Source organism: Microtus pennsylvanicus, chromosome 14, assembly GCF_037038515.1.
Source record: "Microtus pennsylvanicus isolate mMicPen1 chromosome 14, mMicPen1.hap1, whole genome shotgun sequence".
NCBI lineage: Eukaryota > Metazoa > Chordata > Mammalia > Rodentia > Cricetidae > Microtus > Microtus pennsylvanicus.
The window spans coordinates 17,426,318-17,439,355 of record NC_134592.1 but is presented as its reverse complement, the minus strand read 5'-3'; the positions used below and the strand labels follow the sequence as shown (position 1 = coordinate 17,439,355).

Below are 13,038 nucleotides of genomic sequence, written 5' to 3'. Positions count from 1 at the left end.
GGGACAGTAGACAGATAGCTGGCTTCCTTTCCAACTTGACATTTGACCTTTTTTAACTTGCCCATCTCTTGGCAAAATGTCTAGCCCCATTTATCTCCAGGGTCAGGATGGGACAATAACTTCCAGTGCCCACAGCTTAGAGTCCCTAGTGAGGAACGGCCAGGTCGTCCTTCCCAAAAGGAGCTGTCCCTGCTGAGGGGAAGCAGAGAATCAGCGGCTGCTGCTCCCACCCCTCCGCTGGCTCCTACCTCAGGCAGAGAAAACCCAGAGCCATAACTGTAGCCCACAAGGTCCACCACACGCTCTGCCTCCACCCAGGCCAGGCCATGAAGCACCCTCTCCAGAGCTAGCTCCTTTAGCTCCTCTGGGCCTATCTCCCATAAGGCCATCTCAGCAGGGGGTCCCAAGCCACTGCGGCCACCTACCTACTTTTCAAATCAGCAGTCCCTGCAAGTTCCCATCCAACCTTTCCCTTCATCCCTCCAGCAGCGCCGACCGCCATCAGCACCCTGCTTATGATGCAATGAACACATCACCTGCCTCACTGGCCCTTCCCCGCCAAAAAGTGGGCTTGGGCGCTAATACAGCCTTCTGTAGCGCACAGTAGGTACTCAATATTTATAGGATTGATGGAATGAAGGGGTAAATAAATAAAAAATAGTCTGCTAATAACTTCTAACAACAATCTATAAGCATTTGTCTTCATCCCCACAGACAAGTGTAGTCTTTACCCCTCATCAAGGAAACTCTGCAAGAAGATGGAGACCATTACAGAAAACCACAACCAATCAAAACGCAGAGCTGTGGCACCCAGTCCCAATTGATACATCTACAAAACACTCCCACACCTAAAGCTCCATGGTTACTGACGGAAGACTTCAGAAACTTTGATCGTTTTTTCCTGTCAGAGTCTCCTATTCCTATAGCCCAAGCCACCAACTGATGAGACAGCCAAGGATGACCCTGTACTCTCCCCCACTCTGAGGGCTTGGGATTATAGATATGCCAGCCACACCCAGTTCCCACACACCGCCGTCTCACTCTGGCCGTCACTGTCTGGAACTCAGAGTTCTGCCACCTCTGCCTTTCCAGTGCTGAGATTAAAGGAGTGTCAACATACCCATCCTGTTGAACCCAGAACTGTAAGTGTGTTAGGCAAGCATCCCGCTCTACTTCATCCCCAGCCCGTTTTTAATCTTCCTAATTCCTGCAAGGAACTTCTTTAAAAACAAACAAACAAAAAACAACACCACGGTCTCACTGCGTAGCCCTGACTGGCCTGGAATTCAGAGATCTGCCTGTTTCTAGAGGGCCAGGATTACAGGCGCGTCACCACACTCAGTAAAGGACATTTTTAAGAGGCTCTGAAAGTTTAGGGAACTGAGTGGTGAGGCAACAGGCTCCAGGCTGTTGATGCTGTGACCAAGGTCACAGAGACAGGGTGAAGCAGCAGCAGGACCAAGCCCAGGGCTGCTGGCTGCAAGGACCGCAAGCTCCTGTTGACCTGCAGGCAGCTGCCTTCAAAAAGCTGTTTTATATGACCAGTGTGATGTTCGTTTGTTTTCCTTACTGCACGGAGTAAAGCAGTGTCCCACCTGCCCAAAACATGTGCTAGCAAACCCACAGGAGCTATAAGGGAGCCGGGACCCCAAAGCCAGGAAGACGTCCCACTAGCAGGCCCAGGAAGGCCCCATCAGCCAGGAGAAGAGTCACCCTCAAACAGCAGATACACCATTTGGGTTTTTTTTCTTCCCTTTCTCTGCTTTATTTTTGTCTTTCTGAGCAGTCTCTTTGCCCTCTTCACGTCTCAGTGACCTTGCCCCATCCGTGGCTGCTCCTCACCATGTGAGGCTTTGGGACAAAACTATCTCCCATAGGGCTCTGCTCATCCCCACCACCCTGCTCACCACACACCCTATTCTCAGCGGCAGCTGAGGCCACAGGAACCAGGTTCTGGAAGGACGGGCCCATGCATGAAAGTCCACTCGTCCACTCATTCCAGGGACCACAGTGGCTCGAGTCAGTCGGGTCTCTCCTCCTGCCCGTTGTTTTCAGTCACATAAACTTGTCTGTTTTCTTTATGCTACTTCCCACGAACTACTTTCATATTTGACTCTCAGTGGTCCTCCCAGAGGAAGGAAGTCCATGAGGACAGAGGCCCAGTCAGCACCTGGCACAGGTGGGCACGGGCACTACACATGGCAGACAGCGGGCAGATCTGGGAGGAAGCTCAAAAACACACTGACTCCTCCCATCAACCTGCACAGAGGAGATGGAATGGCTGATACGGGAGACTCAGGACAGGGACCTCAACAAGAGAAAAGAAACTGAGGGTACGGAAATGAGACAAAGAGGGCAAGAGCAAGCTGCCTTTGGGGGTCTGGGGACTCAGAACCCTTCTTTCAAGGTGCTAACTTAACTAAGACAAACCATCATTTTCCAAAAAACCCTTCAAAGAAAGGTACTGTAGTTGACAGTGTGCAAAACCAAAATCTTGCCCCTCTCTGCATGGTGATATGTGCCTATGGTCCTAAGCTTGGGAGGCGAGGATGGATGGAGGCTAGCCTAAGCTATACGGTGAGTTTGAGGGTTACATAGTGAAGCCCAATTGAAAAGAAAACTTTTCATTTCCAGGCACTATTTCCAGAAAATCGCAGAAGACCGGCCTTAGAGAGGGTATGTGATGTGACTTCTCTAGCCATCTGGGTAGGGACAGGTGAGACGGCTGAATAGTCCACATCCTTTCTTGGATGAGCAGTGCCAGCTCTTCATTCATTCTCTCTGTGACTTAGCTGTTTGGCCCACACCGGCCCAGCCAGCCTTGGGAAGACAGAGGTGAAGCAGGACAAAATCCTCTGCCCTCTCACGGTGCTCCTAGTGCCTGCCTGTGGTTTTGGCGCGTACTAAAACACAAGCAAATATTAACCATACTTGCTTCCAAAACAAATAAGGCCACGTGGAGTCTCGCTCTGGAATGTGATTTTGGCTGCAATTTTGGTTTGATGGGTTGGGAGATTCAGTTCAGCAAGTGGGGTCGTTGGCCAAGTCCAGCCACCGGTTTCCAACTCAGACTCCGGGCTCCTGGGCACACCAAGCCCCTCATCCAATCAGCTCCATCACCCTTCAGTGTTCAACCACATCCTCACCTTTTTGCCCAATAACCTTCTCCTTGACTCTGTTTCCCCTATACTCTCCACCCTGACCTCTCTGGGTCTGCAGATTTGACATCCAACTGTCCGACCTCAAGACACACACCCCCAACCTGCCAATGCCACCTCGAACATCCTCCAAGTCTGAGCGTCCTCCCGGGGCCCTTGAATACCATATGTTTGCAACATCCTCGTTCGCAGGACCCCTGAACACATCACACACACTCTGGTGACCCCCAGATGCCAACAGGCATGTCCTAGGGATGACATACACACACAAACACACACACACACACACACCAGCTTCAACTTCTTGGAAGCCACCAGGGTCTGGCCCCTGGCCTCCGGGGTCGGTGATCCTCCCTGCCCTGCACGCCCGGACTCTGGGGCGCCGCCACCGCCCGCCGGCCCAGCAGCACGCCGCGTGACCGGAGGACCCCGCGTTCCCCAAGGGCCTGGCCCCGCGCACATCGCGCGGCCTGCGCCTCGCCGCCCGGCCGCGCCCCTGCTCGCGCCCCGCGCCTCGGGCCTAGCCCCGGAGGCCTCCGCGGCCCCGCAGCCCCTGTGCGCCCGAGCGTACCGTTGGCGATGAGCTTGGCCGACAGCTGCTTGACGAGCTCGGGGATCCGCTCCCATTGGCACTCGGTGCGGCAGCGCTCGATCTCCGTCTCCAGCCGCGAGCCCGCCTTCCTGGTCGCCATGGCCGCCCTGGCCGGCCCGGCGCGCGTCCGCAGGCCCCGCAGGCCCCGCCGCCGCCGGGCCCCGCGCCGCCTCCCGCTGCGGCCGCGGGCTCGGGCTCCGGCTCCCGGCTCGGCGGCGTAACGGGAACGCCGGCCGGGGAAGGGGCGGGGAGCGGGCGGCGGCGGGCGCGGCGGGGCCCCGGGCGCCGCGAGGAGCGGCCCCTGCCGGCCAGGGCCGGAGCCGCAACGGACCGGGGCGGAGGCCGGGAGGACGGGGAGGAGAGCGGGACGTGAGGAGCGCGGGATCCGCTCAGGTGCCAGCCTGGGGCTGTGCGGGGTCAAGCCAGGGCAGCCATCCCCGGCACGCTCGGGGGCCCCGCAGGCCCGGGTGCCTGGTATGAGGGGGCGTGAAGGGCGGGCCTGCCTCGGCTCGCCCTGCCATCGCAGGTTGCCAGTGCTGGCCCTTGCCCCTCCTCAGGCTCCCCTCTGCCCTAGGCAGGCTTGGGCCCCAAACTGCCAGGAGGGGCGGAGACTTCTCCAGAACCTGCCCGAAGTTCCTTAGATGTATGTTGGTAGAGAGTGAGGCCGGGACAGTAGCAAGCCCAGATGCCAGCTCCCTTGCCCTCTGAAGAGAATGCCAAGTCATCCGTGGGGCTTCCTGGTCTTGACACTGGAACGGATAGCAGGGGCAGGGGTCTAAGCTGAGCATTATTTCACCTGTGCATTTAATATTTGATGGATAGTTGGAGGTTGCTGACACTGACCTAGGCAGTGCTTTAGGAATGAAGAAGGCATCAAGCCTGCCTTGCTGGAGCTTACATTCCATTCATGGAAATATATTAATTAAGCGAAATAAAGTAGCAAATTAGAAAGTCTTAAAACAAAGCAAAAACAAAAAACGGCTGAAGAAACAGCAGTATCAGGTGAGGAAAAAGAGAGCCGGGAGGGTGGGATCTCAAATGGAATGGTTAGTACGGTGTTGAAGTGCCGTTTGACAGTCTTAAAGTCGAGAGAGTCCTGTATATGGGGAGAAGGGCAGAACATTGAGGCAAGGCAATGTTAAGAGCAAAGGCCTCCGGGTTTACCATATTTGGCGAGTTAGGAAAAGGCCAGAGTGGCTGCAGTGAAGAGGAGGAAGGGAGTAGAGCCTGTGATCTCAGAGAGGAGCGGGTGGGAGTTTAGTTCCTGCTGGCCCTTGTGGACCATTAGCAAGACCAGCTCTCTCCCTGCTGCCGGGAGCTCGCAGTCAGGGTTGAAGAGCGGGCCTACGCGTGAGGAATGGCAGGCAATGCCTGCAAGGTGAACGTTGCGGGGTTTCGGGATAGTTGGTTAGGGAACTTGGCTTCAGGGGCAGTGGGGGGTTGGATTCTGCAATACTGCTTCTGAAAATGGAGCTGTCATTCTGGCAGGACCCTGTCCCAGGCTCAAGGGAACATTCTCACCATCCCCTCCCAGAGCCTCTCCTCCAGCTTTCTAAAGAGGTCAGCAAAGAGTTTCCAGTCATGCCCTGGGGCTAATGAAGAGCAGACTTAGGGTTCCGGTTTACCTGAGCAGAAACAAACTCATCAGGGGCCCAGAGAAAAGAAGTGCCTGGGACTTGACCGGCACAGCACACCAGGCAACCCGAGGCCTTCGGAGGCCTTAGGCAGTAGAAGCTGAGAAGAAGGGGCTCAGACACTAAGGACAGCCCAAGGACAGGCGACAGAAAGCCAGAGGGAAGGAAGGCAAAGAAGTCTCCTCCGGAGCTGTTCCACACTTCCAAATCCAACTGAGAGATCTATCCAAGTGTGTTTGCTTAGGATACTCTCCCTCTTCAAGATCAAGGTCTCCTCAAGCCAAAGGTCACCAAGAAACCTTGTTCAGCTGACTGTCCCTGTGTGATCCAAGGACTGACAGTCGGCCTGCCTTCGTGGCATGCAAAATAACGATGTCATAACACAACTTGGCTTCCGTGACCACAGCGAAAAGCGAAGCACCAGTGTTTCCTGCCTGTTTCTCAGAGGAGCTGTTTTTCCCAGGGTGGGAGATGCCAGGCAGTGGCATTTGACCCTCCCCCATCCCTGCCCCCAGTCGTCTTCTCTCCTTGTCGCATCTACTGTGGGATGCAGCAGTTAGAACTTAAAGATAGAGTGGAATAGATGAAGGCTGCCACTCTAACTGCTCTGTGCCCTTTGACACCACAGTCTAGAGTCAGCTATCACGCCACAAATACATATGACTCGCTTTGGATTGCGTAGGTTTTGAGTGTATCCTCCTGGCTTCCTGTGTTGGGAACTTGGCCCCTAGGGTGGACCCTCTAGGGTGGTGAGGGCCCTCAAAGAGGACTGGTGGGAAGATGTTGGGTCAAAAGGGAAGCTCCCTGGTAAAGGACTAATGTAGCTTTGTGGGTGGGGCCTCAGCTCTCACAAGTGGGTTGTGAGCCCCATCTCTACCTTCCTGTTTGTTGATGCAATGTTTCCTTCACCAACGTTGTATTAGGTATTTTCCATGGCTGGGATGTGTAGGTAGGTGGGGAAACTAAACTGAATGCTGGGAGAAAGAAGGCGGAGTCAGGGAGATGCCATGTAGTCACCCAAGAAACAAGATGCGAGGTAACAAACCACGAGCCTTGTGGTAAAATACAAAATAATAGAAATGGGTTAATTTAAGATATAAGAGCTAGCTAGGAATATGCCTGAGCCATTGGCCAAAGCAGCTTCTTTATTAACCAAGGGTAATAAAACATATTCATAGCATACAGAGGGGAATCCCACAGCAGTGATGTAATACCATAGCCAAGGCTATGAATTTGATAGGGCAAGGATGAGAGACAGGAAAGGGTTGGAAGGAGGAAAAGTAAGGGGGAAAATTATATTGTATTATATCATATTATATGGACAAAATTAGAGTGACCAAGAAGGAAGAGTTTATTTGGGTTTCCAGCCCTGGAAAAGTAAGAGTCCATGAGGGTGGAGCAGAGGCAGGGAGGCCGAAGCAGAAAGCTGAGGGCTCACATCTTGAACCCTCAAACAGGAAACAGAATGAATAAACTCAAAACGGCATGAGTCTTCAAACTCTCAAGTCTCCAGTGACATTCCTCCTCCAACAAGGCCATATCCCCTACTCATCCCCAAATAGTACCACCCCCTAGAAACAAATGCCCAAGGCTATGGGGGACATTTATCACATTTATCATTTGATCCTATATATATATACACACACACACACACTTCTGCTGCACATCCTGAGGGCTTCACAAAAGCTGAGCTGAAACCAACACCACACTCTTTGGAACTGTGTGTAGCCCGAGAGCTGGGCCCTGCACTTTCCAAGACCCTTCCCAGCTAGGTAATATCTTCTTTGCCCTTCACTGGTCCTGTGATGGCCACCACCACATCATTCCCGAAGAGGCATAAGTGACCCATGAGAGAAGGCCATAGGTGAGATCACCTGCAGGTGGTACTCAGGTAAATTCAGGAGGAGGAGGAGGTTATTCATGCTGGGTAATAGCAATTAGGTCAGCATTCTCTGAGCATTCGTTCATTCAGGAATTACAAGTTTGGCAAGCTTGTGAAGAATTGTTGCCTGGGGCCTGGTAGAAAAGAAGCCACAGAGAAGAGGTTGGGAGGGAAGCCAGACCTAAGGCAAGATCCCTGGGAAAGAGGTTGCCAGGAACAGATAGATGGTTTGGGTTCAGAAGGTCAGGGCTAACAGGTAGCTATGGTAACAGAACCTGGAGTCCCCATCCCCATCCCTCTAGAATCAGGGCAAGGCAAGCAGACAGGGGAGAGCTTCAGGATGAGGAAACTGTGGGCTAGGCCAGTGTTCAGGGTGCTCCTAGGGAGGAGAAGGTGCTGCTGAGAACGGGAGTCGGTGCCGCTGTCCTTGCTCCTGTCTGGGCCTGGTAGGCCTGAAAGTTTTCACCTGATTCTCCACGTGGTCTCTCACCCTTCCCAGTGGACTTTGCCTCAGAACTATGTCTCAGACCAACCTTCTCTGTCCATCTCTCCCCCTCACTCTGCTTGGGTGTTGTTCTCGCCGCCAGCTGTTCTGAGCTCACTCATTTGGAATGGATCCTTGGCCTTGGAGGGAAGCTGCAGGGACGCAGGGACTTTTGTGTGGCGTTCTTCACTGATGTGTCCCCAACCAGGAGACAAATGCCTAGCATGTAGTAAGCACTCAATAAACATGATCAAAGGGTCAGAGATGTAGCTTCGTTGGTAGAGTGATCACTTGGCAAGTAGAAAGCCTTGGGTTCAGTTCTGGCCTCTGTGTAAAGGTAGGCTTCGTAACACACCCCTATGATCTCAACACTCGGGGGGTGAGGCAGGAGGATCATCCTCAGCTACTAATGCATGGTGTTTGAGGTCAGCCTAGGGTATGTGAAATTCTGTCTGAGAGAGAGAGAGAGAGGAGAGAGAGAGAGAGAGAGAGAGAGAGAGAGAGAGAGAGAGAGAGAGAGAGAGAGAGAGCGCGCACAAAGGAGCAGAAGGAAGGTAATGGGCTGACACTATGCAGACACCACAGGCTCAAATCTCCTGAGGATATATCACGGGCATGCATACCCACCAACTGAAGCAGACATTCTGAGTTTAAGGGCAAGATGGAAATCTAAAAGGAAGCAATAAGACTTAAACATGATAACAGAGAGCAATTGTAGTGATATTTTATTGATTTAACTAATAAGCTTGCCTAAAGACCAGAGAAGCAGAGCGGCCAGTCACTGGAGAGTTCTTCTTTTAAAGAAAACATAAAGAAATTTTAACATCCAAACAGTCAGGATAAAGAATACTGGCTCCATGACCCACCAAGAGCCACTCAGGCTCTATACCGTACCAGAGAGTAAAATTTGAATGCATATTGCAAAGAAGTTCAGTTTAAAAACCTTAATTTCCTAACCTGATACTTACACCAGGATGAGGTTTTTAGGTTGAAAATGACTTAAGTGACTGAACACTGAAATTTAAACGACCGCCAGCCATGTCCCTAGAACATCAGTCTGTCATCAGGAATGCGTCACTACCACCTTCTCAACAGCAAAGCAACGTGCACTTTAAGGTCTGTGCAGTGAGAACATGCTGCTAACAAAAGTCCCCGGTGCTGAGTCAGAAGAAGAGAGAAACTACACTTTGCACAAAATAAATTACTTGTGTCCTGTGCTCTATGAGTTGCAAAGGAAGTAAAATTCTTTAACAGAGAAAAGTACTGAAGGTACTAAAATAGAAACAAAAGGCTGAAGAAAAGAAAAAAAAACCTAAAAGAGAAAAGAAAAAGAAAAATTAGCCAAAATAGCTTCCTGATGTGTGTGGCTTTTTTTTTAATTAAAATGTTTTTTAATATTTTGTTTAAGCTGCTTTTATTGCCTGTCCTGATCTGTAGAAGTTTACAAAGAAATAAAATTTTCAAGCATTTAAAAAATGTATTCATCTTCCATAAAGCAAATTTCAATGTATTAGTACCTAAAATTACACAGTGACTTAATGAGACATCAGCACAACCACTTAGAATTGAGCTCCAGAGAAGCACTCATTTCGATCAGTCTTTCTGGGCTCTGCTTTCCAAGAGGACTGGCTTAGAGAACAGGTTAGAGTCAAGTGCTCCTCTCTGGAAGATGCAGGCCCGTACACGCTTCCAATTCCACAGGCCTAAGTAAAATGCAGGGAGCTCTCTGCAGGTCTCAAAGCCCACAATTCACAGGGGCTCCTTCCTCTTTGATGTCAAGGAGGAGGTATGGTCATCACTGAAACCAAACCAAACCGAGAGACTCTGAAATGAACTAGAAATCCCAAGGCTAGAACATTGCCATCAAAGAGCAAACCTCAAAAATAATGCCAGAGCTCCTGGAGATCAGGGACCAAAGAACCCAGTCAAGCCTGTGCGAGGAGCCTCTTCTTTGATGGCTGTTTAAGGAGGTGGGATTTTAAGGGTTTGTTTGTTTGTTTGTTCATATTTTGGCCTCTGAATATTTTAAAAATATGTTTTGCCTGGCTGGTCCTTCAGGCTAATCTTGGAGTTCTTACTGAATCCCAAGCCTGACAGAGGAATATTCTACAGTTTCGCAGCTATCATTTGTAGGCACTAAAGTGGATTTACTGCTTAAGTAACTCTAAATAGAAAACGTCAAATTAATACATTCCTTTACATACAACTTTGTGTCTCAAAATTCTTGAAAAACAAGAACAGATGAGTTTGTATCAAAGACCATCAAAGTAAGTATGTGATATTCACATGTAAACCCCGTCTCACCTCAACTCTTCACGACACCTTTAGGAAGGGAATGACGTACAAAGCTTGCTAACTTGCGGAACTATCTTAGGAAACCACACATGTAAACATGGATGCTGGTACATGAGGCTGATGTGGGGGAGGACTCAGCACACTGCAGAGTCTCCTTAGTCATGAGTTGTTGTTTTTATAGTTCCTGGTAGATGGCAAGGTTTATCACAGAAGATAAAAATCCCTTTAAACAAATCCATAGGGGTTTCTTGAGGCCCCTTCTCATAGAAAAACAAGATGAATGTCATTTCAGTCCATCTGAGAAAAGTTTTCAATCTAAGTGGACATCATTTTTTTTCAATTTAAGAATATTTTACAGAATTTTCATAAGGCAGGACAAATTTGTGAAAAATGCAGATACAAAATGATATAAACTAATAATCTACATTTAAAAATTCCAAAGGGTAACAGTGGAGATGATATAGGTCACATAATGCCTACCCTTTAAAACTAGCACGGACCCGTGCATACGCTGAGAGTTCTAAAGAACTTCTAGACTTTGCACAAGTGTGGCTTTTCTTTTTACATCTATATTACATGTTTTAAATCCTATCAGGAATGCAAACTAAAACTGCACAATACCTTAGTGGAAAAAGTTCAACACTGTGCGATTTTCTGCCTCTTCTTAAAGAGTGGCAGCAATCCCCGCATTTGTCTTTGAAAGTTCCTCAGGGAACTTTATCAAAAAAGACAATGAAGGCAAAAACTGGCAGACATCCACCATCTTGTTCCTTTTGAAAACAACGTGGATGAAAAGTAATTTCATGATAAAAGATGAAATCTTTTAAATAAATACATTGTTATCTGGCATCTGTGCGGACTGATCTGGTAAATCTTTAGGTAAACAGCAGCGTTCCTGTCCTCCCTGTGGCGTCAAGCCCCTGGCTTCCATCCTGTGGTCTGCTTTCCCTGGGTCTCATACCTTGCCACTCGATACCCAGCCGGCTGGTTAGGAAGCGGCCATTCTGTCCTTGAGGAGGCGGCACACTGTAGTTGGGTCCCATCCACGGTGCAGAATACTGGGCCTGAATCCCTGCTGGCCCGCGGCTGGCCATGCATCCCATGGGCAGGTACTTACCATTAGGCGCATACTGGCCAGTCTGTTGCGCATTTCCGTACCACCGGCCCCACTGGCCATATGCTGGTGGATATCCAATTTGATTTTGCTGCAGTTGCATGGGATTTATCATATCATATCATGGAATTTATCATATCTTTGCCCCAATAGCATTTCACCACATGCCCGTCAATGGTAGCACCATTAGCAGAAACAATCGCATGTGCTGCGCTTTCATGGGAATTGAACGGAACAAATGAATATCCTTTATCGGGGAAGACTCCAATTCCACTATTTGTCCAAACGGAGAAAAAGTCCGATGCATTAGCTGCTCTGTCAGTCCCGACGTCACCCCTCCACAGTACACAGCACAATTGCTGGGGCGAGACTGACTTACAACCTCGTCATACGACAGCTGTTTGGTGTTCGACTCATATGAACTCTTTGGAGCTGGAGGCTTTCCGGTTGCCCAGTTAGTTCTGATTTGTCTTCCACCAAGCCACTGGCCACCCATCTGCTGAATGGCATTTTCTGCCTCCCATTTGTTGAAAAAGGAGACAAAGCCATATCGCTTAGACTTCCCTGTAGCCATGTCTTTTTCCATGCAGGCATCTGACGTTCTCCCAAATGGTGCGAGAGCTGTTTTGATGTCTTCAGTTGCGATTTCTGGACTGAGGTCACCAACAAACACATGGAAGTGATTGCTTGTTTCTTTCTTTTGACTGCTGGGGGTTGTTGCCCGATTCACTTCAACATCCTTTCCCGTTATCTTCCGCCCATCCTTAGCAGCCAGCGCTGCAGCTGCATGGCGATGCTCATGGAACTCCACAAAACAGTATGGGTCATTTCCCACTGTATCCATAATCATTTTGCCGTTTTTACAAGGTCTAATCTGGCTAAAGAGCCGGAGGATGAGAGCTTCAGTCACATCTCCGGAAAGGTTACCGATGTATAGAGTCTTGGGCATCTTGTCCTCCATGGCTGCTCCGGTCGCAGGGGCACCTCAGAGTCCAGCTCCCTGCCCTTCGCTACCTCCCAAATCATTGGGGCAGCTATGGTTGAGGAAAAGTGGGCCTCCTCGCTTGACTTGAGGTTTCCTTTGGCTGCAATTACACCCACTAGAGAGTTCTTTTACCTCTACCAACGCTCAGACTGAAGGGATGATCCTGTCCTCAGACTGCATCTCCAGACTGCATCTGTCTCCACCGAACCTCAGACTGCACGGAGCTCCTGTCTCCTCCGCCTTATATTCCTCTCTCAGCACAGCCATACACTCCTGTCTCTACCTCCCTAGTGCTGGGATTAAAGGCATGGGATCCCAAGTGCCGGGATCACCTTTGTGTAAGCTCTGTTTCTCTTTTAGACACATTCAATCTTATAGCCCAGGGTGGCCTTGAACTCACAGAAATCCCTCCGTCTCTGTCTTCTGAGTCCTGCGATTAAAGGTGTGTGCCACCACTGCCTGGCCTCTAGTGGCTTAGCTCTGCACTCTGATCTTCAGGCAAACTTTATTTGTTAAAACACAAACAAAATATCACTACAAGCAGTTACTTCTAACCTTTGACCTTACACTGCTAGTAGCCTTGTAGTCCAGTTGTCAGGGCCAGGGAATTTCTCAGCCGTCCGGGGAGGGGTGGGGTGGCCCATCTGAAGCTGAGGCGGTGGGCAGCTGCAGAAAGGCTGGGGCTGAGAAGGTTCATGGAGGCCGTCAGGTCCAGGGCGTAAGTATCAAGGGCTGTAATGCATTTGGTTGGCTTTTAATTGTGTCATATTTGACTCATAAAAAAATACATATAATCCAAAACCCACACCATGAAACAGTAAGATGCAAACCAGCAGGGTGAGGCTCCTGATTATCCCAGTGCCGACTGTCTCTAGATTTGGCATCTGCCGCCAC

At 50.0% G+C, this 13,038-nt stretch overlaps 1 protein-coding gene and 1 pseudogene across 11 annotated transcripts in view; both read right to left on the bottom strand.

Annotated features, from left to right (window-relative positions):
• Positions 1–4,228, bottom strand: part of Ttc7b (tetratricopeptide repeat domain 7B) — a 224,393-nt gene extending 220,165 nt beyond the window's left edge. For 10 of the 11 annotated variants that reach the window (XM_075947235.1, XM_075947233.1, XM_075947238.1 and 7 more), the window contains exon 1: positions 3,730–3,989. In XM_075947235.1, the coding sequence (XP_075803350.1) occupies positions 3,730–3,850 (121 nt within the window). In that variant the 5' untranslated portion in view covers positions 3,851–3,989. Of the gene's footprint in view, positions 1–3,729 lie in introns of all 11 variants that reach the window. The other variant, XM_075947231.1, reaches the window with a different exon arrangement.
• A 6,729-nt stretch (positions 4,229–10,957) lies between these two features.
• Positions 10,958–12,120, bottom strand: LOC142835236 (cytotoxic granule associated RNA binding protein TIA1 pseudogene; annotated as a pseudogene).
• Between the last annotated feature and the right edge of the window lie 918 nt (positions 12,121–13,038).